At 29.7% G+C, this 25,636-nt stretch overlaps 1 protein-coding gene across 1 annotated transcript in view; it reads right to left on the minus strand.

The window, feature by feature from the left end:
* Positions 1–549: 549 nt before the first annotated feature.
* LOC107444778 (corticotropin-releasing factor receptor 1) overlaps positions 550–25,636 on the minus strand; it is a gene marked incomplete at its 5' end in the record, with an annotated part of 57,742 nt that continues 32,655 nt past the window's right edge. The window contains 7 exon segments of the mRNA XM_043052434.2: positions 550–823; positions 3,054–3,095; positions 8,805–8,940; positions 11,760–11,845; positions 19,978–20,108; positions 21,802–21,958; positions 24,130–24,250. Coding sequence (XP_042908368.2) covers positions 578–823; positions 3,054–3,095; positions 8,805–8,940; positions 11,760–11,845; positions 19,978–20,108; positions 21,802–21,958; positions 24,130–24,250 — 919 coding nt within the window.

The following is a 25,636-nucleotide window of genomic DNA, read 5'->3' on the forward strand; positions in this document are numbered from 1 at the left end:
GTTGTCATACGAGGAACAAAAAAAGGGGAGTTTTAGAGTAATAAATTCCATTTGTGAACAAACCAAAATTAGGATATTTTTATTAGAGCTCTATCAGAAATTATAGCGTATAATTATTAAAGAAGGCAATTTACCATTACAAAAAAATAAACTGAAATAATCATGCTTACTGATATAGCAAAAAAACTTTTATATAAAAGAAACGGAAAGTGTAGCTTGTAATTCTTGCTTTATATAAACCACTGACAACATATTTACACTCAACTATTAAAGAATTGATTCCAAACATTGATATTTTTTACATGCGAAGTTAAGTTTTTTTAGAATCTCAAACTTGCACAGTTCTCATTTTTCATTGTGACTTAAACATAAAAAAAAAGTTCAAGTCGATAAAAAAATTTAGTCTGAAGTTCAAAATAATGACTCTTAAAATGACTCTAAGCAGAAAAAAAATATTTTCTGACTCATAAACAAAATTGAATCAGGTACTCATTGTTCAATGAAAAAAAAAATCGAAATTGAAAAATCCAAGTAATAATAATGAACAGCTTGAAACTTGTAAATAGATGTAATTTATTCAAAATATTTCAGTTGATGCTTCTTGTTTATTTTTCGCTTCGGGACTGCTCGTAGTTTCTTGCAATTTCAGAATGGTACGATATGGCTGTTTCTTTTTCCGACTGCTTTCTGTATTGGATGCTTCAGAATGAGTTGAAAAGTAAGTACCAGAAGTTTGAGAAAGTCCTCTGCGACATTTAAAGCGCTGATTAGGATTCCGTTGAGCCTGCAAGCGCATGAATGCTTTTTTTAGTGCTGTTTGAACCTGAAATAAAATGAAATTGCAAGGATTACTAGATGCAAAAAGAACATAAGACAGAAAACCAGAATACAATTGCTTAGTAGTAATTGCAACAAGAAATATAATACTAACAAGGCATTTTTAAACTATACTAGGTGAAATTAATTTCTTTCCACGTGTTTATCAAATTTGTAATTGTAAATTTTGAATACAAATGCAGTAAAAAAACAAATAAAAACTGACCAAAAAGCAAAAAAACAGTCAAGAAAAATACTTCTTAATACCTTGCAATTTTAAATTGAGGTAAGAAAATCAATTAAATCGGCATTTCTCAAAATGAGTATATTATTATTTTAAGTATCGTTGGTGTCCATTTTAATGGAATTACGACAGCTTATTTCCTCAACAATTTGTGCATGATTCTGAGCATTTTATACCCTGCTTTTTGCATAAGCATTGCAGAGTACCACAATGATTCTTAATACACCCCGCTTAAGAAATTTCAATTAATTATCTGATCATGGTGCCTGACTCATTCTAATGGAGACCATCTTCCATCTTTTACTTCAAATTTCTATTGTAATCAATCCAGCTACTGCTACACCTGATGATATACTCTGACTGAGGTAATGAAATTTAAATGCATTCTTTGTACGACTCATTCTAATGGAGACACTCTTCCATCTTTTACTTCAAATTTCCATTGTAATGGATCCATGTTATCACCTAGCCACCGCTACACATGAGAGAATGAAATTTACATGTATTCTTTGTATGATTAGAATAATGGAGACAGTTCATTTGTACATAAGAATTATTAGATTAGATATTTTTTACTTCAAATTTCCATTGCAATGGATCCATGTTATCACCCAACCGCTACTACACCCTCATAATATACTCTGACTCATAAATGATCACCCAAAAGGTGCACTTATCTATTTAAAACAATAAACTAAATTTAATTTTTTTAATGCCTTTATCAACCAGTTTATTTTATTAAAACTATTATAAGTGTATTTAAAAGTATATTACGTGAAGAAGAAAAGTTATTATTTACAACTTTTCACGATCTTTGTCGATAAAAATAGAAATGAAAAGAAAAAAAAAACAAGATAGAAATTAAAGAAATGCCGATCATTTTGGAAGCAGAAATAAACGAACAATTACTTAGAGATGACTTTAAAGAACTAACTGAAATGTGCATAATGTTTCTACTAAATGGAATCTGGAAGAGATACTGAAAATAAATTTAAAATCCATGATGTATCTAGATAAGCAATTTTTCCCGCCATTTATCTCTTTCGAGACATCGTAAAAATAAAAAACGATTCCCAGCATTTACATTTAAACTACACAGCACATATTGATAGTTTTAACAGGTACAAAATATACTAATTGTGTAACTTTGTATTTATATTTGGTTTCATAACAGTAATGCCTATTACCAAAATTAAGTAAGCATCGTTGGCGTCAATAGTGTGGCAAATTTTTACGTTTGTCATAAATGAATTAGTACTAATTCTCCATTTGTTTTGCTTTTCAGATCATGAATAACCTATTTTTTCATTACATATTGATTTTAAATTAGTTTTCTAGAAACAATTTTTTGAGGCATAATTATAAAAAAAGTTATCACGTGTTCAATGCAACTTTAGAAATACTAATTTGGTGACGTAATCCGCCTATGATACGACGTTGATCATTGAGTTTATCTGACCAAAAGAAGAAAAATATTAAAGAACGTGCAATAAACTTTTTTTTTTAAAAATTCATTAAAACTATAAGCTAGCAAACATCATTGGTGCTATCTTTAAAATATTTGATAAAATAGAATCGTCTGCAGTTTAATTTATATCAATGGCTTTATGCTAAATCTAAGATGAATTACCATTTTTCAAACGTTTCTCCCAAACTATCTAATTTAAATTTTTGAAAGATTATAAATAACATCTTATAATAAGACGAACTAGTTAGTATTGCCAAATAAAGTCAACATCTCAAACAAGAATATAAGAGTCCTTTCTCCCGATCGCCTGCAATGAAATAATTGCCGTCTACCACGCCAACAGTGAACGCCTGCATCTAGGCATCACCTAAATTACATGTAAAAAATCAATAAAAAGCTGTGTGAAAGGGTTCTTTTTTTGTTTAAAACTGCGGTCCAATTTTTATGTATTTTTGAATGTACGTATTTGAATATTTAATCAGTATTAAAAATTATACTTAAATGATGTATAAAAAATGTACTTACATCAGCATTCATGAAGCAGTACAGAATAGAGACTGATAAGCCCTGTAACAAAATAAAATTGATTTTGAAAATGAAGTTTTTTGCTCAATATTACAAAATAGTTTTAATTTATAAACGTTTTTGCACAGACCCCACTAGATATAGGTATGAAATAACAGCAAATTACACAATTTCTTTGATCCTAAAAAAAGAAAGCGGAAACTTCTACAGACGTGAGTTGGTTAAAAATAACTCGAATATATGCTAGATGCGGTGTCATAATCGAAAAATTGTTTTTATAAAAAAAAAATCAATTTTACGTTTACTGCTGTCTAACCTCACGCTTATGAATCAAAAACTTTATGAGTTTATCAGTTTTGTTTTCTTGGAGTCTTATGATAGCACTTTAAAACGTTTAGGTTCAAGAGAAACATTTGCATTGTCTGATTTATGTCCTATTTACTTACCTAGATCACTTTTTCATTGCATTTAATAATCCTTTAACCCTTTCAGAAGAAGTAGTTTAATGGCGCAAAGACAAAAGAAGGACAAGATTCAAACAAACTTTTTTAAACAAATGAAAAGGTAAGGTACATACTCAAATGTTTCTCAATGAACTTCTATTGATAACTAGCAGGTATAATTAAAGTGAATAAAATAGCATAAAAATTGTAACCACAGTCACACAATTATATAAATTTTAATTTACCAATAGTACATTGAAAAACGAACACATTAGGATGATAAGTTTAAGTCCCATCCAACATACGTTTCAAATAATTAAAATGTTGACCAAAAACCGTACTAACACTGGCAAAATAGCTAGAAAAAATGAAATGAATAGCACAACATTAAACCTACTTTAGAAAAATGCAAACAAATATCTATCGAAAAGTACATGGGTCTCACTCGTCCAGACCTACAAACTCTCCCTCTTTTAGGTGGAGTTCTTTATTAAATATTTAAAATAGAGAGAGATGGTCCGCAATCATAGTAAAAATGACCTAGCGGTAATCTATGTGTTCGTCATTCAAAAAGCAACGATCGGAGTTCAATGTGGTGTTCTACAACTTTTGAGTGGGCACTTCTAGTATGTCTTTCACGGACACCTTTCAGGAAACGAACCTGCACCCGTGTGTTTCAAAAGTATTAATCGCTACCTAATGTCTATTATACTAGAAACTTTTTGCCAATAAACATGGTAAATATATAAAAAAGTTCACTAACTTTTTAAAATTGAAACAATCTTCTTATCAATAAATGGAACAATATTAGAAACCCGTAACGTAATTAATAAGAAATTTAATAGACATAGAATATAAAACCTAATTACATTACAGTTAATTAATTTAAATGGAAATCATACTTTTGAAATAAACAAAATCTTCATAAAAAATGCAACAAAAAATTTTACGCAACAAAAATATATAAAAAAAAAAAATAGCTCATCTGGTGAAACAATGACGTAACTGCAAAATCAACCTAAATTGAGTAATTATCAGTTACGTCATTGTTTCACCAGATGAGCTATGATAAGGTTGATTTTGCAGTTACGTCATTGTTTCACGTCTTCATTGTTGTTGTTTTACGTCATTGTTGATAATTACTCTATTTAAGGCTCTAACTCTATTTAGGTTGATTTTGCAGTTACGTCATTGTTTCACCAAATGAGCGAAATGACATTAAATAATTTATAAAGAATTTTCATTAGCTTTACCAGCAACTCCCAACAGCTATATTTTGTACTGAATTTCAATTTTTTGATCTGTACTTAACAAAACTTATACGCATACAGTGTTAAAAATGTTAAAATGATATCAAGCATGTTAACTAGAACTATTTCAATAAGTTATAGTGACACAGGTAAAGGTAGGGTGACACAGAGGTCAGTCTCGGCTACTTTCTTTATTAACTGGATTAATGGATACTGGATTAGAACAGAATGTGAATACATAAAAATATCCGAGTTAAAAAAAATTATTTCCTGCTTGTCTTTCCACCGTGTAATCTCTCTATAATCATCGGCAATACGCTTTTATTTTAAATTGTGTATCAAAAAGTTAATATCGTATAGATTGACGTAATAAGTTTGGCGTTAAGTAACCTGGACCCGAACTAGAATTTATGTATTGCAATTGTTTGTCATCGAAGTTTTTTTTCTTTAAAATAAATAAAACAATCTATGTATAATAAGTAGCATAATAAGTCGAAATAAATAAACAGTTGTCATAATTAATCTGAAATTACGCTACTTAGCTTGCCAACTGATTGTATATAAAAAAAGAGCAAAATTGCATCTCTTTAAAATCTTCGCCGAATTACAACAATCAACAAAAACGATATGAAAAAAAGTCTAATTAAATTAGGATTCAACCATAAAGAGAAGAGAAATAAGATTTATAGTGCTATTTCAAAAGGATATTTTTTTTAATGCAAAAAAAAAAAAAATTATTACTATGAAAACTGTTGCACTTGATCGATTTAAATAAAGTGCAGATTTGTGTTAATTTTCACAAAGAAAATTAGATTATAGCTTAATTTGTGGATGAAATCAAATCAATTTCGGGTATTCGAATGTCTAGATTGATCAAGTTGAAAGCTTCCAGTCATGGACTCAGGTAATAATACTCCATTAAATGAGCATTGAAAAGAAGTTGAGTAATGAGGTGATTTTGCTCAAGCGAATTTTAAACCATCTCTAATTTTTCTCCTCCTCTTTCCCAATAATAGGAGTTGTCAGATATTTTTTTTTTGCAGAAATTTAAATACATTAGTGAGAAATTTCAACTTTTTTTTTCCAGTTGACATGGTTTTTTTTGAGTATTATAGAAGCTGAAAATAGCAATGAACTATTTTCTTCTCAGATTGTAATGAAAAATGGATGAATTTCCTTTAAAGTAGAGAAAAAGAATTAATTCTAAAACATAATTGTTTTCAAAAAGCTTTTTCCGCCGAGATCAGTTTTTTCCCCCAAATATCTCACGTATTTCATGTTATTTATTTCAGTATGGTTTGAAAAACATTGGTTGTTACTAATTGTTTTTCGTTTCTACTTCAAGAGAAAAAAAAAGACACGGCTATACCGCTCTGAGGACTTAATTAACATAAAGTATGGTTTAAATTAAGGAGAAGTATCCGGTGTCTTTAAGATAGTTAATATGATTAATTGTCATCTTGGTGTGATTTATTTAAGCTATTATTTTGAAACTTTTGTTGTTTTTGCAACATCAGTTTAAAGCTCAGCAGTAAAAAAATGTTTCAGCAGTTGAAAATTTGAATAATAGAAAACTGAATAAGTAATTTCTTTATCTATTCTTTTTGTTTAAAAAGAGACATAAAATATAACAAATAACGGTATATATTTTCTTTACGAGAAGTGCCCTTTTCAAAACCTTTGTGTAGAAATAAAAGGAAAGGGAAAGAACGGCCTCTAAAAAAAACCACATTAACATATGGCAGCTAGGCTTTTTTTTATCCAATAATAATTCAATATATAGCCTACACATAATCCATAATTTATTTAATATTTCGATTGTTTATATGAAATGGTTTATGTAATTTCAAATGAAAAAGAAGTTGCATTTTTTTAAAAAACAAACAAACAATATATTGAATAAATTATGAAAAGGATATGAGTTAATAAAAAATTCCATAAGTATTTCTCTTCGAGCTTTTCAATTTTAAATGAAATAACCAAATTCAAGAATAAAGAATTGCGTTTCTCTGATAACTATTTCTCAACGTTTACAACAGTTCATTTTAAAAACCATAATTTAACTTATTTTATTCATGTTCAGCATATGAAAACATCAAGAACAAATTCATAATTTAAAATATTTCATTTTTAAAATTAAGTTTTTTCAAAATATTTAGTAGTATTTTCAAAATAATTTGAAATAGTATAATCCCATCTACTAATAATTTTTTATTATACCGGTTTCAAACCAAAAAAAAAAAAAACTCTAACTCTAAATCCGAAGAAAATTGAGAACCGTTGATCTAGATTTAACTCTCCGAGGATAGCAAATAAAGGAGAAAATCAGCATCAGTATTTTAGAGTATAACCTTTGGAATTTCAAGTAAATTTAGTTAAACAGATTTAAGAATAGAAATCTTCAATACACTATATCTGACAGATAGACTAATCTTTTAAAAACCTATTGGCGCATTTAACTGAAACATAATTATTTTTGAGTTGCGTCACTTTTGTGGCAAGGGTACGATATGTACCTTCAGATAAAATATAATATTTTAATGAAGAGCATCTCCAATTAAAACCTGTGAAGTTGGAAATTTATGGTTGGAGTACCCATGTCTAAGTTATTTGTATTTAATACATGGTGTCAAAATATGTTTCACTGTTAAAGGTTTTTGGCAACTTGAACATATGGAAGTTGGTTCATCAAATAATAAATGTTTGTGGATGAAACGCGTGTGTCCTATTTAAAGTTACTTGTAATTTTCAAGGCATATTTAATGGTTTAAAAGAAACTACTGATGGTTTTAATTTGAACCAGTTTATTATTAATTTCTCTAGTCCATGTTGCCTCCTATGTTTTAGCTAATTTATACCATTTAGAATATCTGCTTATGTCATTGATCGGTTTGAAATGTTCTGAGTAGATTTCGACATTTCCCCTGCCTTTTCATTTCCTGAATTTCCAACAGGATGACCATTGATCCAGGATATAAATATATCATAATTATCATTCGTGAATTTAATGTAAATGTTTAAAATATGGGGTAAAATGGTATAAGGTTTATTTACACTCTGACTCAATGCACCAGCACAACTCTTTTAATTAGTAAACGTGCTCAGGGCTAAGATAATTGCACGGTATTCTGAAGAAAAAACGGATGAATATGGATTAAGGTTTTCAGTTATGGTATGATGATCAGTCTCGACTGCAGATTCAACGCGATACTGAAATTTAAATCCATATGTAGCCTAGTAATCTTTATATTGTTCACGATGGTGATTAAAAGTCAACTGGTAGATGATATGTCGCTCATGGGCTGCAATAGTGGCAAAACTAAAAAAAACACGCGTTTTGGACTAAGAACAGGTGTAAATAGGAAAAATACACATTCTTTCAGTAGTAATACTAGCACAACTCATAATTCAACTTGAAGGTAATCTTTGTTTAAGCAAACCAAAGCATTTCTCATGCATTTTGCTTAGCAATAAAAACTTAAAACCCACTTATCTCAAAATTTGATTTTTTGAGTTGTGCCGCTATTGCAGCCCATGAGCATGAGCGATGTGACGTTTGTGGCTTAGTAAATTGATTAAAAACATTGATGATATGAAAACGTAAAATGTTCAATCTTGGAGTTCGTTCATCTGGCACCAAAAGGTTAAAATCCTTCAATTCTTGTCGCTTAAAAGTTTTTTCATCCTTAACCCAAAAGCGGAACCGGACAAAAAGTTTTTAAAGACAGTATATCAAAATTGGTCACTTAAACATGGAAAGTTTTTACTTAAGTTGTAGAAGAACCGAATCATAGAACTGCGTCGAGAAATATATTCAAAGCCTCTTACGTCCACGGTTTTTAACCAGAATTATTTAAATTTGTAGCAAAATAAACTATAAAATTTGAAAAGTAAAAACCACAGAGGTTTGTTATAGTGTTTAAAATTTCTGGCGAATTTTATTTCAATAAATTGCGTAAAGCCATCTTAATTATCAAGGTCGATGATTATATGCTTCATATTTATAACTCAACACGTCAACATTTAAAATTACTAAAAAGATTTAAATAAATACGTACTTGAAATGATTTTATAAATGCATTTACAATCATATAGGCGTTTTCTAAGTTCCCGTTATCTTTTGGATTGATACAGAAGAACAGATGTGGAATGCCCAGCAGTGGAAATAGTAAAGCAGTAGCCTTTGCAGCTTTCCTAAAGGGATTAATAATAAAATATATTTTAACTAATACTTACTAGTAAAGGTATCAATCTTTAAGACTGTTCTTCGAATGCTTCGTCACGATGGATCGAGATTTGACTGTATGCTGTTTTCTTTTCTGTCATAATTATTGTGACAATTTATAGCGATAACTTAGGAAATTAATTAAAGCGTACAGTTGAAATTTTGTTAGGGGCGTAAGTATATATAAAATTACGTTTCATGAATTAAAAAATTCCTTTAAACCACAATAATAGTAATTATTTGTTAACATTTTATGGAAATGTAGGACCTTGTGCCATTTAGTGACACAAGGTTCAAAGAAAGAAATGCTGCGCTAAACACGTGGTTTTAAAAGCAGATGAAAAGGTAAAGTAGAGCACATTAAAATCAAGTAAAAAAGCGAAAACTCTAAATCACTGAAAAGGAATAAACATTCAAAATAGATAAAACGTAATGGTAAACTTACTAAAATGGAAAAAGAATAAGAAAGAATTTTAAAACTATCATATACAATTTAAAATTCTAATAGCGTGTAAAAATGCAAAGATGTTAGAATGATGATTTTTTTTTAAAAAAGTTTTGCTATTGAAAAAGGTAAGGGAGTGTTGGTTAAAACAAGGGCAAACAATTAAAATATTATGAATAAAAAGTAAAACGCTACAAGTATTGCATTGGAGAGGCGGATCCCCGTACAACAAATCAAGATGAGTCAGTCGAATATGTTCTATACGAAGACTAGTGAGCTTGATATCTGCTTTGAGCAATTGCAACACAGGCCAAGGCTCAAATGTAGATTTAATAGCATCTAGTTTGTTCTAACTTTGCAAATCACAATGTTGCAACCACAAATGCATGGTAAACTGTCGTATATGATTCTTCATATCAGAAAAGGTATAGATAGTGTTAATGGAGATGTAGCAGATCGGGCAGCGGAATCAGCCATATCGTTACCAAAATGGCTGGGGATACAACAAAACAGAATGTTAAAACTATTTTTGTAAAGGTTAACTAACAAATGCTTAAAGATATAGAAAATAGGATGGGCTTCGTGCTTAACATGACCTAGCTGAAGCTAAACACTTAGGCTGTCAGAGTAGATGCAATGCTGTTGCGCGGTTAGTGATGAGATAAGTCGTAGAGATATGAAAATGGCTACAGCAGTAAATATCAGAACAAATAGCTAGTAAAATGTAACTCTGCGTTCTTTCAGCAATAACGATTCCACATCCAAAAGCGTCTTGGAGATTTTGAACCAATCCTTAAAAACGTAAACACACCGCGAGTAATCATGACGATGGATAGCTGATTATAAACACTATGAACTATACTGGATTTTCTGTGTGAAACAAATGGAGAATGAAAGTGATACGACAGAATAATCTAGGGTTAAGAAAGTGATCGGCTAACAGTGATGGTAATTCGCAAAAAGCATTTTATGGATAATAATATGCTTAAAAGTACTAAATATAATCGCAGTATAAATTTATTTGCAACAATTTACTAGTGGTTAAATTATATAAAAATATGTAAATACTCGACGTTGGATACAGTTTCTAACTTGTAAGCTTTTTACCAAAAACCTTTCTAGTGGTAGCAAAGTTTTATGCTTAAATAAATATGATATAAATGATCATTAAGAGATAAATAATTCCAACACATATCGCTGGTTCAAAATAAAAACGACACTTCTGAATATATAATTAGTGTTGTTTGAATGAGAAGTGAGTGCAGAAGTGTTTTAATTTTGAACCAGCGATATGTAAAAGATTTCATTATCACACGTTAATGCTTTTAAGAAGAGTAAATAATTATCTTTTCTTGTAGTAACAAAATAAATATTTCGAAATTGTAAATATATTATCAGTTTGTTACTACAAGGAAAAAATATTTCATAAAAACTGTTAATATTTGCAGGAACAATACTAAATTCTGTAATTGTCTTCCAAGCAGCATTAGTCTCGTGATGTTGAAGCCCATTTACCTTTTACAGAAGGCAACATAGATTTAAAAAAAAGCAAGTAAAAAGATGCATCTACATATTATCCTGTATTGAGATACAAAATATTCACGGTTCACATAATATCGAAGTCTTTATTTAAGTTAATCTGATACTTTGCCATAAAAAGAAGAAGAAAAACAGACCAAAATTTTAGATCTCGCTTGAGTTTGTAATAATGTATAGTTTTAAATCAAAGATTATTTTGAAATTCAAAAATTATATTCAAAAGTATAAGTTAAGATTAGAATGTGAAATTTTTTTTGCACCACTGCACAAGATTTAGTTAATATTGGTAAATTAGAGTTCTCAAATTTTTCTTCAACTTTTTTAAACTCTGAAATCTCTTTTTTTCAAAATTTAATTTGAACGTTTTATGCTCCTTTTAGTTAATCGATATAATCTGTGCATACACATCTACAAGCACTTAGCCCCGTTTTTTAGGGTTGGTGATACAGCCATGATGGTAGGTATATCATGTAATTTTTACTACATGAGACCACGTGGACTGCGATCAGAAACTCCTCCTTGGAAACTTCCACGCTATTACCAAAGACAAGACTTTCAGCCATGATAGATTTGACGTGTATATTGCTTCGTATACTTGTTTTTTGCTTATTTAAACTGCCAGGATCGAATTCACGATCCACGGTAACACAAGTGAGCAACAGTTTTACCGGTGTGTGCCACATGAGCACTTAAAAATTCAATTCTATTCAGAGCATTTAATCGAACATTTAAAAATTAGTATACCATCATGTAGTAGTGTTATCATAATGTAATATATCTACTAACAATAATAAAAAAACTTACCGTACATGGGTTGTTTCAGCTGTTTGATTAGATAATCGCTTTGTAACTAAAATTCGAATGATATCCACTAGAAACACACTGTTAACCTAAACAAAAATGATGTTAGTGTTGGAAAATTATGCATGCTTATCAATTACATTTTCAATCAGTTTCACAAAATTTTTCAAATTTATGTTTTAAATGCGTTTAGAGTTGTAAATTTCTCTTGGATTTTGTGCTTTAACTTTATATAAAACCGCCCGAAAATGAGAATATTACATTTTGGGGGCTAAACGAACAAGAGGTGATTTGACCTTGGAATAAAGGTATCTCTATCTTTCTGAATAATATATTTAAATATTAATAGGTCTTAGTAACGTGTAACTGATTAATTTCCCAAGCTACTTAAGACACATTATCACATTTTATGAACTAATTATATCAAAAAGGTTTCAACTGATTGCAAGTTAGATAAAGAGGCTCAACTTAATGGATTCGATTTAATATATATAATCCCGAATTCGTTTTTAACAAAGGAAAACAAAACAAAGGAAGGTGATATTGAAATGATTCAGTAATTTTATTATTATGTAAAAATATAAATATAATGCAAAATTAGAATAATAGATCCAATTAATATTTAAAGATATTAAGTTGAATTGCGGGATTATTCTACTTTTATTTCGGCATTTAAAGAGAAAAAAACACTTAGTATGTGATAAATAACGAAAACTCCTTGTTATTGCCCCCCCCCCCCTGTTACACAAAACATTTAGTTAATAAAGTATTCAAAAAAGGTATTTTGTAAATATGTATTCATGCCTGAAATATCTCAATACCAAATGTGAATACATAAAAATAATTATATTCAAACCTTTGTAAAAATATAATTTCTATTTATCCCTCTGCTCTAGAATCGCATTTCTAGAGCATTTCTAGGGAATAGAATCAATTTGATTAGGTCTTCTCAAGTTAGTTATGTCACTTTTGTTTGTAAGCAGTTTTTGAATCATAAATTACCTCGGTCCTTTCTTTGGTTTACCTTAGACTCTTTCACGCATTTATTCCTGAATAATTGATGTTGTATATTCAACTGGTATATTTCTTTCTCTAGTTCTGGTATATTTCTTTTTAGTTCGGTCAAATTATTACAAAAATTAGGGTAGTTTCAATTTCTACCACGTGTGCCGCCATCTTGAATAATCCCTAAAGTTTTAGGACTTTTCCCTGTTTTTTTCTTGTTTCTCCTAAATAATAATATTAGTGTTACAAAAAAAATTTAGATGCTTTATTACTTAATTAAATTATCTACAATTTGAGATTAATTCGGAGTTTTTAGCTACTTTCTGAGACAGAGTTCTTTAAATTTAAATAACGAAAAATTAAAAAAAAATTTTTTTTCCAATTATTTATTGCTAAATATCGATTAGAAATGAATTTTGTGACATAGTTTAACACAATGATAATTGTTGTAGTGATACATAGTTAGATGGATACAATCAGACACAATATTTTAAAGATTTTTATTAAAGCTTTTATTAATGTTACTTTTTTAAAAAATCCTATCAAGAGTAATGAATATTTTATATAGATATATGTATATATATATATATATATATCATACCTGCCAACTTTTAATCCCTTCCATTATCATTTTTCCCAGTGGTATTAAAATGGAATTAAAACTTCAATTTTAAGCAAGCAAATATGTTGCATTTGAAAAAAAATTAAGTTGACAACCATGATAGTAACGCACATTAATATATGTGCTTAATTTTTGTGAGAATAGTGGTGATCAAAATCATTTAAAAATTAAGTTTATAAAAGAAAAAATAGTATATATTTACTACCACTTTAAATATGAAAATAAAATCTTCCGGAAGAGTTGGCAGGTATGATATATATATGCTACGGTGAATGTCCGAAATATTTGTTATATCCAATTTTATATTAATTTATTCGTTGATATTCTATATTTTGAAACATCAGTGTTTGGAGTATCGGGCAAATATATACCGGGCAGTGGCACTTGACCTTAAAAAAACATCAGTGTAGGGTATACCGGGCAGTGGCACTTAACCTTAAAAAAACATCAGTGTAGGTTTAAAATATCGAATAAATGTAATTATATCCACGAATAAATTCATATAAAATGGAATGTAATAAATATTTCGGACATTCACCAAAGCGACTATGTGATTGTCAACATTCACCGGTGAAAGTAAACAACCACCGATTTCGGTCATTCACAGTAACACATATCTATATATATATTATAAAATTTGCATTAATTTTCTTAAGCAACTGAATGATGTTAATTTTTCAGGTGTTTTGGAAGGTCCTGGAATATGTTACGTAATGTTTTGGTACCCAGTTTGCATTGAGCAACATTCCATTGATTTCATTCCTTCACTCTCCACATCATCGTTGTCAAAAATTATTGGCATTGCAGCACATTGTAACGTCTGCGGAATACAGAACAGTGCAGAAATACTTCTCTGCATCCACATGAATTCCTGCTACCCTTTTCAAAAGTACATGAAATGATTCCGGAGATAATCTTTCTTAGTTTTCCTGAAGAAAAGGCCTAATGTAGTCTGCATCCACCCTATTGCGAAACGTCTTTCTTATTGCATATTTATTTTTGAACTTGGTAACTCATCATTGAATGTAGTTAGGCGAAATGGCTATGTTGCCATCATGGCTATCTTGCTAGGTTGAAATAAGTTGTAGCTGTAGCTTTTTCAATTTGTGCTAATGCAGTTCATCAAGGGTTTGAGTGGTCAGGTCATCCTCATATAACAAAACAAACCAAAAAAAAGTTTTCTACTATTTCTGCAATTTGCTGTTTGAGTGATTGGGAATTAAGAAATGACGATGCTTTATTTTTCTGTTCTGGATGTTTCACAAATAGGTTGATAAATTTATTTTTACCCTGGTCCGATGTGGCATCACAGCCCCACACATTTTATTGAATTCATGATTAAGTGATTCGGTTGATTAATAGCAATATAGAGTTTTTTTTCTCCCTCCGACAGTTCTGGAAAAATATTTCTGTTTGTTGGTTCTGTAAAAAGAACCAGAAGGCAAATATCAGCATCTTCCACAAGTTCACAATTGTACCAAGGAGCAATAGAAATGGTGACAATAATGAATTCAGCTAATCATACAGTAATATATAGCTTCATCAGCACCAATAGCACGCAGAAACACAAAAATACTATTGAATGATAAGGCTTTAATATCGAAATTTTCTTATTTGACACCTTTTTAAAACTTCACGTTTTAATACCGAAAAAACAGAATTTGATAAGAGATCTCTAGATGGTTTAATAAAGGAATCTAGAAAGTAACAAGATTTATTGAACTCTTTTTATAAATTTATTTTAGTAATTTTTAATAAGAATTTTTTATCTCTTGAGGATTAGTTCAAAAATAAATAGGCAAGAAAAAAATATTCCCTTCCTAAAAGTTCCTTCGATGTTTGAAATATTATATTCAATAATTTATCGACGTAACTGACTAAAGTAGATGATAACTGACTAAAATGATGAAACTCTTCGTAAGTATTTTCGATAGCTAAAGAAATGAATTCCAAATTTCGGATACAAAAATACTTAACACGTACCTTCTACGGGATTCTTTTCAAATTTAAACTACCTCACTTTATTTTCTAACCCTTCGCTTAGTTCGATTTGCTATCTCTATCACCAGCTTTCAAAAACTCCATTAAAAGCAATACTTGTTTATTCTTAAGGGAGAAGGAGAGTTACTTACTCACAATCGATGGTAAAATTGAATGACAAAGCTTTAACTTCAAAATTATCATAAGTGACACTTTCTCTTGAAAGACTCAGCGTTTTGATGCCGGAGGATCGAAATTGATAGCGACTCAATAGGAAGTAATTTTTCTTTAAAATATCTCCCAGGAGGATTAGAGCAAAAGTAAACAAATAGCCATGAATAAAAATAATCTTTTCCCCAAAAGCAAAGTCTGCACTTTTAACTAAATGCTCATAAAATGTTCAATCTGGTCTCTACGAATATTTAAGATTGTTAGTAATGTTATGTTTAATTTAAAATCGCCGAAAATTGCTTCGGAAGTGTGTTAAACAGGGTATTTGCATTTCATAACACTATCTTAAAAATTCCAAGTCTCAATTTTTTTTTCTTTAAATCGTTTTTAAAATTCTATTAGTAATTTATTTTTATATTTTATGTGATATATTCGTTACTTTACGAAAATATACACTTTTTGATGATATGGTTAAATTCTATAATTGTAAATCTATTTTTATGCTATCGATGCAAATCAATTTAAATAATTCATGGTTCTTTTTACTGGCTAGTGCTATTGTTCACATTTTTTTTAAAATATTTTAATATGAAAATTCATGAAGTAATTGAAAACTTTGGCTTTTATTATATTTGAATTGAGTAAAAATTTCTTGCTACTACACAGAAGATAATCCTGCAAGTATTTTAATATATGATATATATNAACGAAAAAAATTAATAAGTTTTATTAACTGCGCATAAGCTGCAAGTATATAGAACTCATAAAATAAGCTAAAATATTGAGAAAGTATGGAAAATAATGAAAAGAGAAGAAATTTATTAAAAATAATTTATTAATAAATCAAAAGTATTTAAAAAAATATAATTTTTGATAACTTAAAAAAAAAACAAAGAAAAGATATAATCTTTTCATCAGCCCACACGATTAAATCCACAAAAAGGAGTGCTTTGTAATATTGTATTAATATAGCCAAAGCAAAATATATCAATACAATAGTGTGAGGAGCACTCAAAAAATTGAAACGAAATTAGAACATATTTAGAATATATCAAGCAAAAAATAAAAAATAAAATGAATACGAAAGGAAATCTACATAGTGAGGAGCGAATAAAATGAATTTACGGACTTTTTTTTTTTTTTTATTAGTTACCAAAAATTATATATTTTTTTAAATACTTTTAAAAAGTTATTTTTAATAATTTTCTTTTCTTGTCATTATTTTCCATATTTTTTCAATATTTTAGCTTATTTTATGAGTTCTATATACTTGCAGCTTATGCGCAGTTAATAAAACTTATCAATTTTCTTCGTTTTTCTCTTTTTTTATTGTGCTATGTTATAGTGATGATATTTAAAGCAGCTTTAGCGCTTGATATTATCTACTATTAACTTACTTTCGTTTTCTTTTTGTTTCCGTTTTTAGTTGGTTTTGTTTTTATTGTGCTATATATATATTCTAAAATTAGTTATCTTTCTTGACTAGAATTGACCTATTTAAGCAGTATATTCACTACTTTCTTTGATATTTTTAAATAATACACGAAAAAGTTACCAAAGCTCACTCACGTACTATAAAAATTTATGTCTAGTTAGTAAAAATAAATTTAAACTGTTAATTTTTGTTACCTGTTTTCAGCGGTTATAAAAAAGAATGCAAACGGAATTTTACCTTAATTTTTCTAATAAAGCGTTGATGTGTATTAATAATAAAATCTGTTTGCAGATTTTTCTACCTAAGAATACAAACGTAAGTGATTTTGATTGAATATTCCACCAAAATGGCTAGTTTTTTAATGATCACGATAGGGTTTTGTCAATCATTTGAAAGAGCTTTCCTGATTATCCTACTTGCTTCATCCCACGTGACCATGTCCACTTAGTGCAAAAGCAATTTGTCATGCCAGCTCAAAACGTTATTAAATTCCTTTAAATCGATAGGTAAATTGAATAACCGATGTGAAATGTTTCCTTAGTGTAGAAGAATTGACAAACCATAGTATTAGTTTGCTTTTGGCACGATAATGCTTTAAAAATTTTAGTAATTCATTTAATTTAAAGCTCTCGTTTTGACATGTAGACATTTTCATTACGATTATGTATGGTTGGTTTTTATTTTCGTTATAAGAATTATCGACCAAATGAAAATTTTGTAGGTATCCCTTATGATATTATAGCATCAACTATGTTATATTCGATTTAGTTTAATACATTTTTATAAGTATATATTCTATATGCATTTATATGTATATAGGGGTGCACAACCTTTTTGAGTGAAGGGCCACTTGCACAGCAGGTTGGCTAACGAAGGGCCGCACATGTATTGAGACATGTTAATGACAAATGTAGTAATGTTTATTTAAACATTAGCGTTCTATTTTTTTATCAATAAACTTAGTAATATATTTGTAAAAAATTAAAGGTGTTCCATTTTTAGAATTCATTCAAAAGTAAAAAAACTTATAACATTTTTTTTACAAAAAAAAATTGCTGTTTTTATCATATGAACAATAGATTTATCAAAATAAATAAACATTGAAGAAAAGTTTTTTTTTATCATATCATGCAATACGAAAATTCATTTTAGAATTACGAGGCGCATCCAAAAAGTAAGTTTCTCAATTTTTTTTTAAAAAAAGAATTCATACTTTCAGGAACATATTTATTGGCAACAAGTACAGCAATATTTCAGCTATTTTTCAACATAGCCACCACCAGAATTGAGACACTTGTCGTATCGTGGGATCAACTTTTGTATCCCTCTGTCGTAGAACTCTGCCGCCTGTAAATGGAACCAGCGTGTGACAGACGTCTTCAGCTCTTCGTCGTTGCCGAAAAGCTCACCGGAGGACAGGAATTTCTTGAGGTGCAAGAAAACATGAAAATTGCTGGGAGCAAGATCAGGGCTGTAGNTTTTTCTTGGCTTTTTCTGGTAATTGAAAAACTGAGATGTTCAGCTTTAAAAATTTTTTTCAAAAATTAAGATTGATTTTTATGTTCTCTGTTTCGCTTTTCGACATTTTAAAAAACGTTCTTGATTGGCCTTATTTTTTAGAGTTAATTTATGAATGCGTTTTTCCAGAATATATTATTCTGAGCATTGAAAGTTTAGTTTCAGTGTTGCTATGCTGCTAAAAGATTTTGCTATTTGGCCCCAAGTGTACGGCGTACAGTCAATTTTTCTTCTTCTTTTTTTTTGCCGAATATTTGGTTTTTGACCAAATTACAATTCATTATCACATTTGACTAAATCATATTCGTTGCGGAAAAAAAACGAAGGAAAAATAACTAGGATTTACGATAAAACTGCATCGAAATACCGTATCAAAAAGTGATTATTTAATTGCGCGATTAACTATCTCGAGTCGTAATAACATCATAGTTAAATAACGGGATCGTCAAAATCACGTGGAAAAGTATAGAAATAATTAGGGAAAAAATTACTTCTATTTATGTTGAACTCAGCATGAATAAAGCGTGTCAAATGCACCGATTTAAAATTTGCATGTCGTAATAGAATAATTAGAATTTCTTATGATACGTGGGAACGCATAGCAATAACTGCCGAAAACAATTTTTGAAAAAAAGAAAGAATTGCAAAAAAAAGATAAAAAATTACTTAGATTAAAGATGAAATCATCACAAATAAAGTGCACCAAAAATGATTATTTAAATGGGCGATCTAAAACTCGTGTCGTAATAAAAATTCGAGATTTTCGAAATCACGTAGAAAAGCGGAATTAACTGTTTAAAAAAAATCATTTATATTTACGATAAAATCGGCTTAAAGAAAGCGCGTTAAACGTACATTTTCTAAAGAATCTGTTAAAATTGATTGTGTCAAAACGTGATGACTTAAAAGTGCGATTAAAAATTGCCATTTTTTAAATTTTTTTTATTGTGTTTTCTCGCGGGCCGCACTTCAGTAGTCGAAAAGTCGCTTTTGGCCCGCTGGTTGTGCACCCCTATATGTATATATTCTATTCATATATTCTACTATATGTATATATTTTATTAATTAATTACAATAATTTACCACACTAAAATTTTAATTAATTTTGCTGTGTATAGAGCGAAGAAAGAATTGAACAGAAAATAGTTTATACTTGAAAAACATTGTGGGATTATTATTAGGTAGAAAAAAAATGAAAAATAAAACTCTCTTACAAAAGATTGACGATTGATTACATCTTCTTCATGACAACTGACATAAGAACAGGGTTAGCAGTTACAAAGCAAACAAGTTGAGTTGTATAATAAATTTCGAAAGTTAAAAACTATACAACATAGAATTATATTTAAATCCAATTTAATCAATAAATATAATAAAAAAGTATCAATCTAAAAATATTTTGAAAACCAGAGGTAACAATTAATGGAGATATAATAGAATGGACAAAGAATTTAGCATATTTTAAATAATTAAGTGAAATTTATAGTTACCAACAAAGCACAAATCATGGGTCCGGTAATGAACCAAATGTATTGATGACTTCCGTATCCTGTCCAACAATATGTGTGATGGTAATGGGACATTAAAAAACACCATATACCTATACATATAGCTGGAATACCTAAAAAAAGGGGATCTTATAAGATATATGTTAATTAGCAAATGCATACAATATATCAGACAAAGTTTATGAAAATAATCTTAAGCTTATTAAAATAATGCTGTATATCCCTTTGAATCCTTAAACTAAATTAATATTTAAACGACTTGGTTAACATAAAAACAACTAGGTTAAAAATTTTACCGATAATACTGAAGGACAATCCATTCTAACATCATCACGACTCTTTTCTAAAAGTTTCTTCTAGCCCAACTGGCCACTGCACCCTCTAACAACACTTTAAGAAAACTATTTGTAAATTCAGTAGATTTGATTAGTTGTCTCTTTAAGGTTTACAGTTTAGTGTCTCTGCAATAGTTTTGTTTATTTTGTACATTTAATTCTGTACATTACATTTGTAGAATGAACAAATAATATTTCGCTGTTATTTATAGTATGAAAGTTAACTTTTTCAGCTCCATTCCAATAAGAATTACTGAAAAAAGATTGGATTGCGTCAATTTATGTTAGTGTTTTGAAGGTTTTTTTTTCTTATACACTGCGCATTTGTGTTGAAACATAAAATTTTCTTATTAGTTTCAAATATTTTATCTTAGATTTACATTATTCTTTATCTAGTCAGATCTCTTTTATCTTCAAATTTTATCTTAGATTTACATTATTCTTTATCTAGTTAGATCTCTTTTATCTTCAATCCTGAGGTTCCTTTTGATAGATGATGGCTGACATATTTCGTTACTTAAATCCCCTTATTGGTGCCCTTCGGACGTAATCGTACCCGTCAGCATCGATGAAAGGTTCACATTAAACAGTCAATTTAAATAGCTCTCAAAAATCAGGTGAAGTATATACGATTCTCCCGGCCAATACATAAATAAACAGAACATAAATCAACTATTGGTATTCGTTTATCGAATTCTATCAAAGATGCAATTCTGGAAAAGGAGTAATGTGGCGTAACTATCACTACAAATATTAAATACTAATTCAATAGTATATAAGACGTTAACTTTTTAATATTTGAGATGTCTTTTGATAGATGAAGGTTGACATAGTGAATATATATATCGCCTTACTACTAATACATAAAACTGTTTCTGTCACGTAATAAATTCTGATGTTTATCAGAGAATATACATGTTTTTTTCGTATTTTTTCTTTTATTAGTTGAAATAGGGTATAAATACTTAAAATTACGTCATGTCATCCATATAAATATGTAATTAACTCTGATTTACGAAAAAGAATTGTTATATATCTGTAGGAATTGATAGAATTATAAACGTTTAAAATAAGTCGTAATTTACTTAAAATGTACTTTTTTCTTTATTAACACTCAACGTTCTAAAATAATTAATTCCTAAACATTTTAAAGAACTAAAATAAAAATTACCAAATGATAAGTCTACGAACTCCAGAACCTGCGACTGATAAATTCAGTTAAAATTAATAAAAGGAAACGATAAACTCATTAATTAAATAGTTAAACTTGCTGCCGTTGCGTGGCGCTGCAACTATTTGGACGAGTGTTACCATTTTGCCGTGCATAATAAAACTCATCGTTTTTTTAATATGATTTTACATTAAGGTGGAAAGAATAAATTTCTCTAAAGTTAAAACTGGAGCAAGTTCAAAATAAAAGCAACAAGGTTAAAATTACGAGGAAATCAAAAAGAGATAACTTGACACTTACCCCAACCAATGAAATAATATAATTTGAAAGGTGCATCTTTCTTAAAAATATGAACAGTCACCCGGCTATGCAAGAGAAGACCTTCAACAAACATCCAATTAATACTTGATAGCCCAGAATACATTTGTAAACTCAAAACTCCTTTGCACATCCACTCCTGATGAAAAATACAGACTTCTAATTCCTATAGTAAATTACAGTAAAGTAATTTTGAACACATAGATTTTGTTCCATATAAAACTATAAGACGCTTTTCTTCTTTCTTTTGGAAGAATAGGACGTGGTTAAACTAGGGAATACGTGAAGCAATATTTTATTTTATGAATATAGCAAATATTTTTCCAGCTCTGGAACTTTTTTGAAATCTAAAATATTTTTAATGTATCATTTATTGCAGCCATTTGAAAAAACTTTTCCTACATTTAAAATAAGTATTAGTCGTCATATTAACATTACGGAGGTTTTTCTCATTCCTTGTACGGAGGTTTTTCTCAAAATTAATAAATAATAATAATAGAAGAAGTGAGTGCTGCTATGAAAGTTGGCTGCGTGTGTGAAATAGAACCAAAAAGGAGATTATTAGTTCCTCGTATTTTAAAACAATGAAATAAATTTTCATAAGTTTGAAGAAAAAAACACCGAACATCTTTTTCCGTGTAAGATGTCAGAAACTATCCATGCCCAACTCGTTATTGCAATAAACGTATGTTTCAATAATTGTTTTGCTTCTTGAAACAGAATAAAGTAATTAGAAAATGCTGACAAAAGATTTATATATAAAAAAAAGAATAACTAAGAGTGCCAGAAAAATGCATATTTAAGCTTTGCGCACTGAAAAATGATATCAAAGTCGAGTACAAACATTCTTACTTTAAAAAAAAATTGTTTTCAGCAAATTAAATCTTAAATGTCTTATCTTAAAATAGAAATGCTCTCTGTAATATTTTCTTTTTAAATTATAAAAACTTATGCTCCTTATTTAGCGTTAAAGTAAAATAATAGCTTCTTAAACAAGAAATCTGTTATTTACATCAGCAGGTCCTTTTTTTTTGGCAACGGAACCGTAAAGTTAAAGTAAATAATTTATTAATTTGCAATTGTGAACATTCATGTCTGTCAAAATATAAACCCAAGAGCCGTGCGACTCAGGGGATAGTGCGATCGCTTTGCAATAAGGTGAACCGGGTTCAAATCCCAGCGATGGCTAGTCTTTACGAATTCCGCATCCGACTCTCACTGATCGCAGTGCTGGCGTAAAATGTCCTCAGTTGTAGACGCATCATGGGTTAGAGTCTCTTTGCCGTCGGGCTAACCGTGGGAGGTGTTCGTGGTTTTCCTTTCCATGTTACGCGAATTCGGGTTGGTTCCATTACTCCACGAAGCTCAAAATTTCTCCCAATACTTGATCCAGGAGTTCCCTTGTCTTTTTGGAGGTTCAAAATTAAAGACCACGGAGTTGGACATTAGTAGTCATAAACCCAAAGTTGGATCGGCTGTTCAACGACGGTTATAAAATAAAAAATTAGCAATTGTGGACACAAAATCAAAGGAAGAATACTAATTAATTTAAAAATATTGAATGTGAAGAATGAAATTTTTTCATTATTAACAATTTTTTTGAAGTTAGGTTTTACGTGTGTTGCCGTGGTTAGACAGAGACCCCTCTTCCTGGGTATCGGACAGATTTGGAGGGGAATCTGGTCTATCTGTTTTTGGTGAATGCGTTAAGTTGATAAACCCTTTTCATGTCAATAAGTCGAGAGCTTTGTGCTGATGTACTTTTCAGCTACTGCTAGATTCATCCGTCAGTTCAACCCAATTGTACTTATTTAAACATATGTTTCAGCGAGGATGAATTCTTAATGTCTATCACATTCTCAAACTTTGTCACAAGTTAGCATTGTTTTCGTCCAATTTGAGAATAGTCAAATTTGGACGTCCAATTTTGTACCAAGTAGATGTTCCGGAACTTGGGAGAATATTCTTACAAAATACTTTGAAAATTCAATAAGGTTCTCTTTAAATGGATGAGTGCTAAAATCTAGAATGCTAAACAACGGCTGCCTGGATGGTCATATCTCTCGTAACCTCTATAATCCTTACACGGAACCCAGAGTCTCACGGAACACCATTTGGGAACCACTAATTTAGACCAGAAAACTGGCTATTTCACCCCCAGATAATGCTGATTTCTGGCCTTTGCTTAAAAAACTAACTAATTTTGAATAAAACCTACTACAACTGTACGTTATTTTAATTTTAAAAAATGAATGACACTGCATTATTAATAAACTGCGTTAAAACAACATATTCTGTATCTCTACTTACCGTATGTTTGTAAGAGATATCAATGAGAACAGGAGACGAGGAGACAATGAGGAGTATCAAATTTATGAGCAATGCCACCGACAAATTAATATGAACTTTTAGGCGGCTACAATGAAGACTCCTAAAATCAGTCAAAGAAATAATTTATTATTATTTATTTATTACCAGTTTTAATGGTACAAGGTTCAAATAGCGGCCCAACAACGCGTTTTAAAACAAGTCAGAAAGTAAAACTCATATTGCAAATCAATCTGCATAAAATATACAAAGCGGCACATACAGAAACAAGTACAAGTCAAGCAGTTATACAACAAGTCAAGCGTTTCTGTAGCAGCCAGTTGTCGGCCATGGGGATTATTGAGGTTAATAATTCTTTATTTCGAGACCAACAACACGATTAAAGCTATCGAATCAATATTGAGCCCTGACTACCATTATTATCTGACAAGCTGATGCCATCCATATGAAACTGGAATTGTGAAACTAGAGCCCCCGAATTAGTATAGGAGCCTTAGGTGAAACAGATATAAGGATGTTGATGTCATACAAAAAATCTTGCACACATTAAAAAGAACTATTAAAAAAGGTAAGCTGATACCTGTCAAAACATGGTCATATGAAATGTGATAAATCTTAAGACGATGTGTTATTCGAGTATGATCCATTAAAGGACGAGTGAGGTTGACGTAAGCCATGCACAAGGTCAAATGTCAACCATTTTACGGTTTGTTTTTATGTAGAAGTACATAGTAGTTATGTATATTTAAGTAGGTATGCTATTATATTAAATATACAATGTTAATTGTAAAGTCTCATTTGCTTTAAAATGGGATATCAGAATATTCTCGATCTTACAAATGGAACTGTACTTACTCCTAAAATTTCGCAATTATTGTATTTAGTTAATAATTTTTTCAGTTATCTTCACAGCGTTTAATATTTTTGAATTCGAATTCATTCCAATGATGCACAACTGTTAATCTCTTTTATCTCCAAAATGAAATACGTATGCATATCTTAGAGCAAGATAGAACTGTCATGTTTACCAGGTAGGAGAAAAAAAAGAGAAGAGTAACTTATGAGCACTCTTTTTTCAGTAAGTTATCTTCAATTAGAAATATTTCTTGATTTTTGACCTTAATTAACACATATATCAAATTTACTAAATGAGGGCAGGGTTTTTAAAAGAGCACAAAACAAGTATGTGTCCTCTTAAAATAAGTCGCTATGAAGTTTAAAAAAGCGAGGAAAAAACTCAAAAGGGAAGAAAATTTATATATTTCAGAGAAAATACTGTTGTTAACACCAACGTTGAATCACCACCATTTAAAAGAATGTTTCCTATTGTTCTCTGCTATTTTAAATTAACATGTAGCACCATATGGTGACCTTTGCCTACTACAAACAACTCAACGCTGCCAGTCTGGTATCCCCTAGCAACGAGGAAAACTAATGTTTAATGTAAAAAAAAAAGAAACTAATGTTCTCTTTTTGATAATTTTTCTAT

The sequence above is a fragment of the Parasteatoda tepidariorum genome, chromosome 5 (assembly GCF_043381705.1).
Source record: "Parasteatoda tepidariorum isolate YZ-2023 chromosome 5, CAS_Ptep_4.0, whole genome shotgun sequence".
Classification (NCBI taxonomy): Eukaryota; Metazoa; Arthropoda; class Arachnida; order Araneae; family Theridiidae; genus Parasteatoda; species Parasteatoda tepidariorum.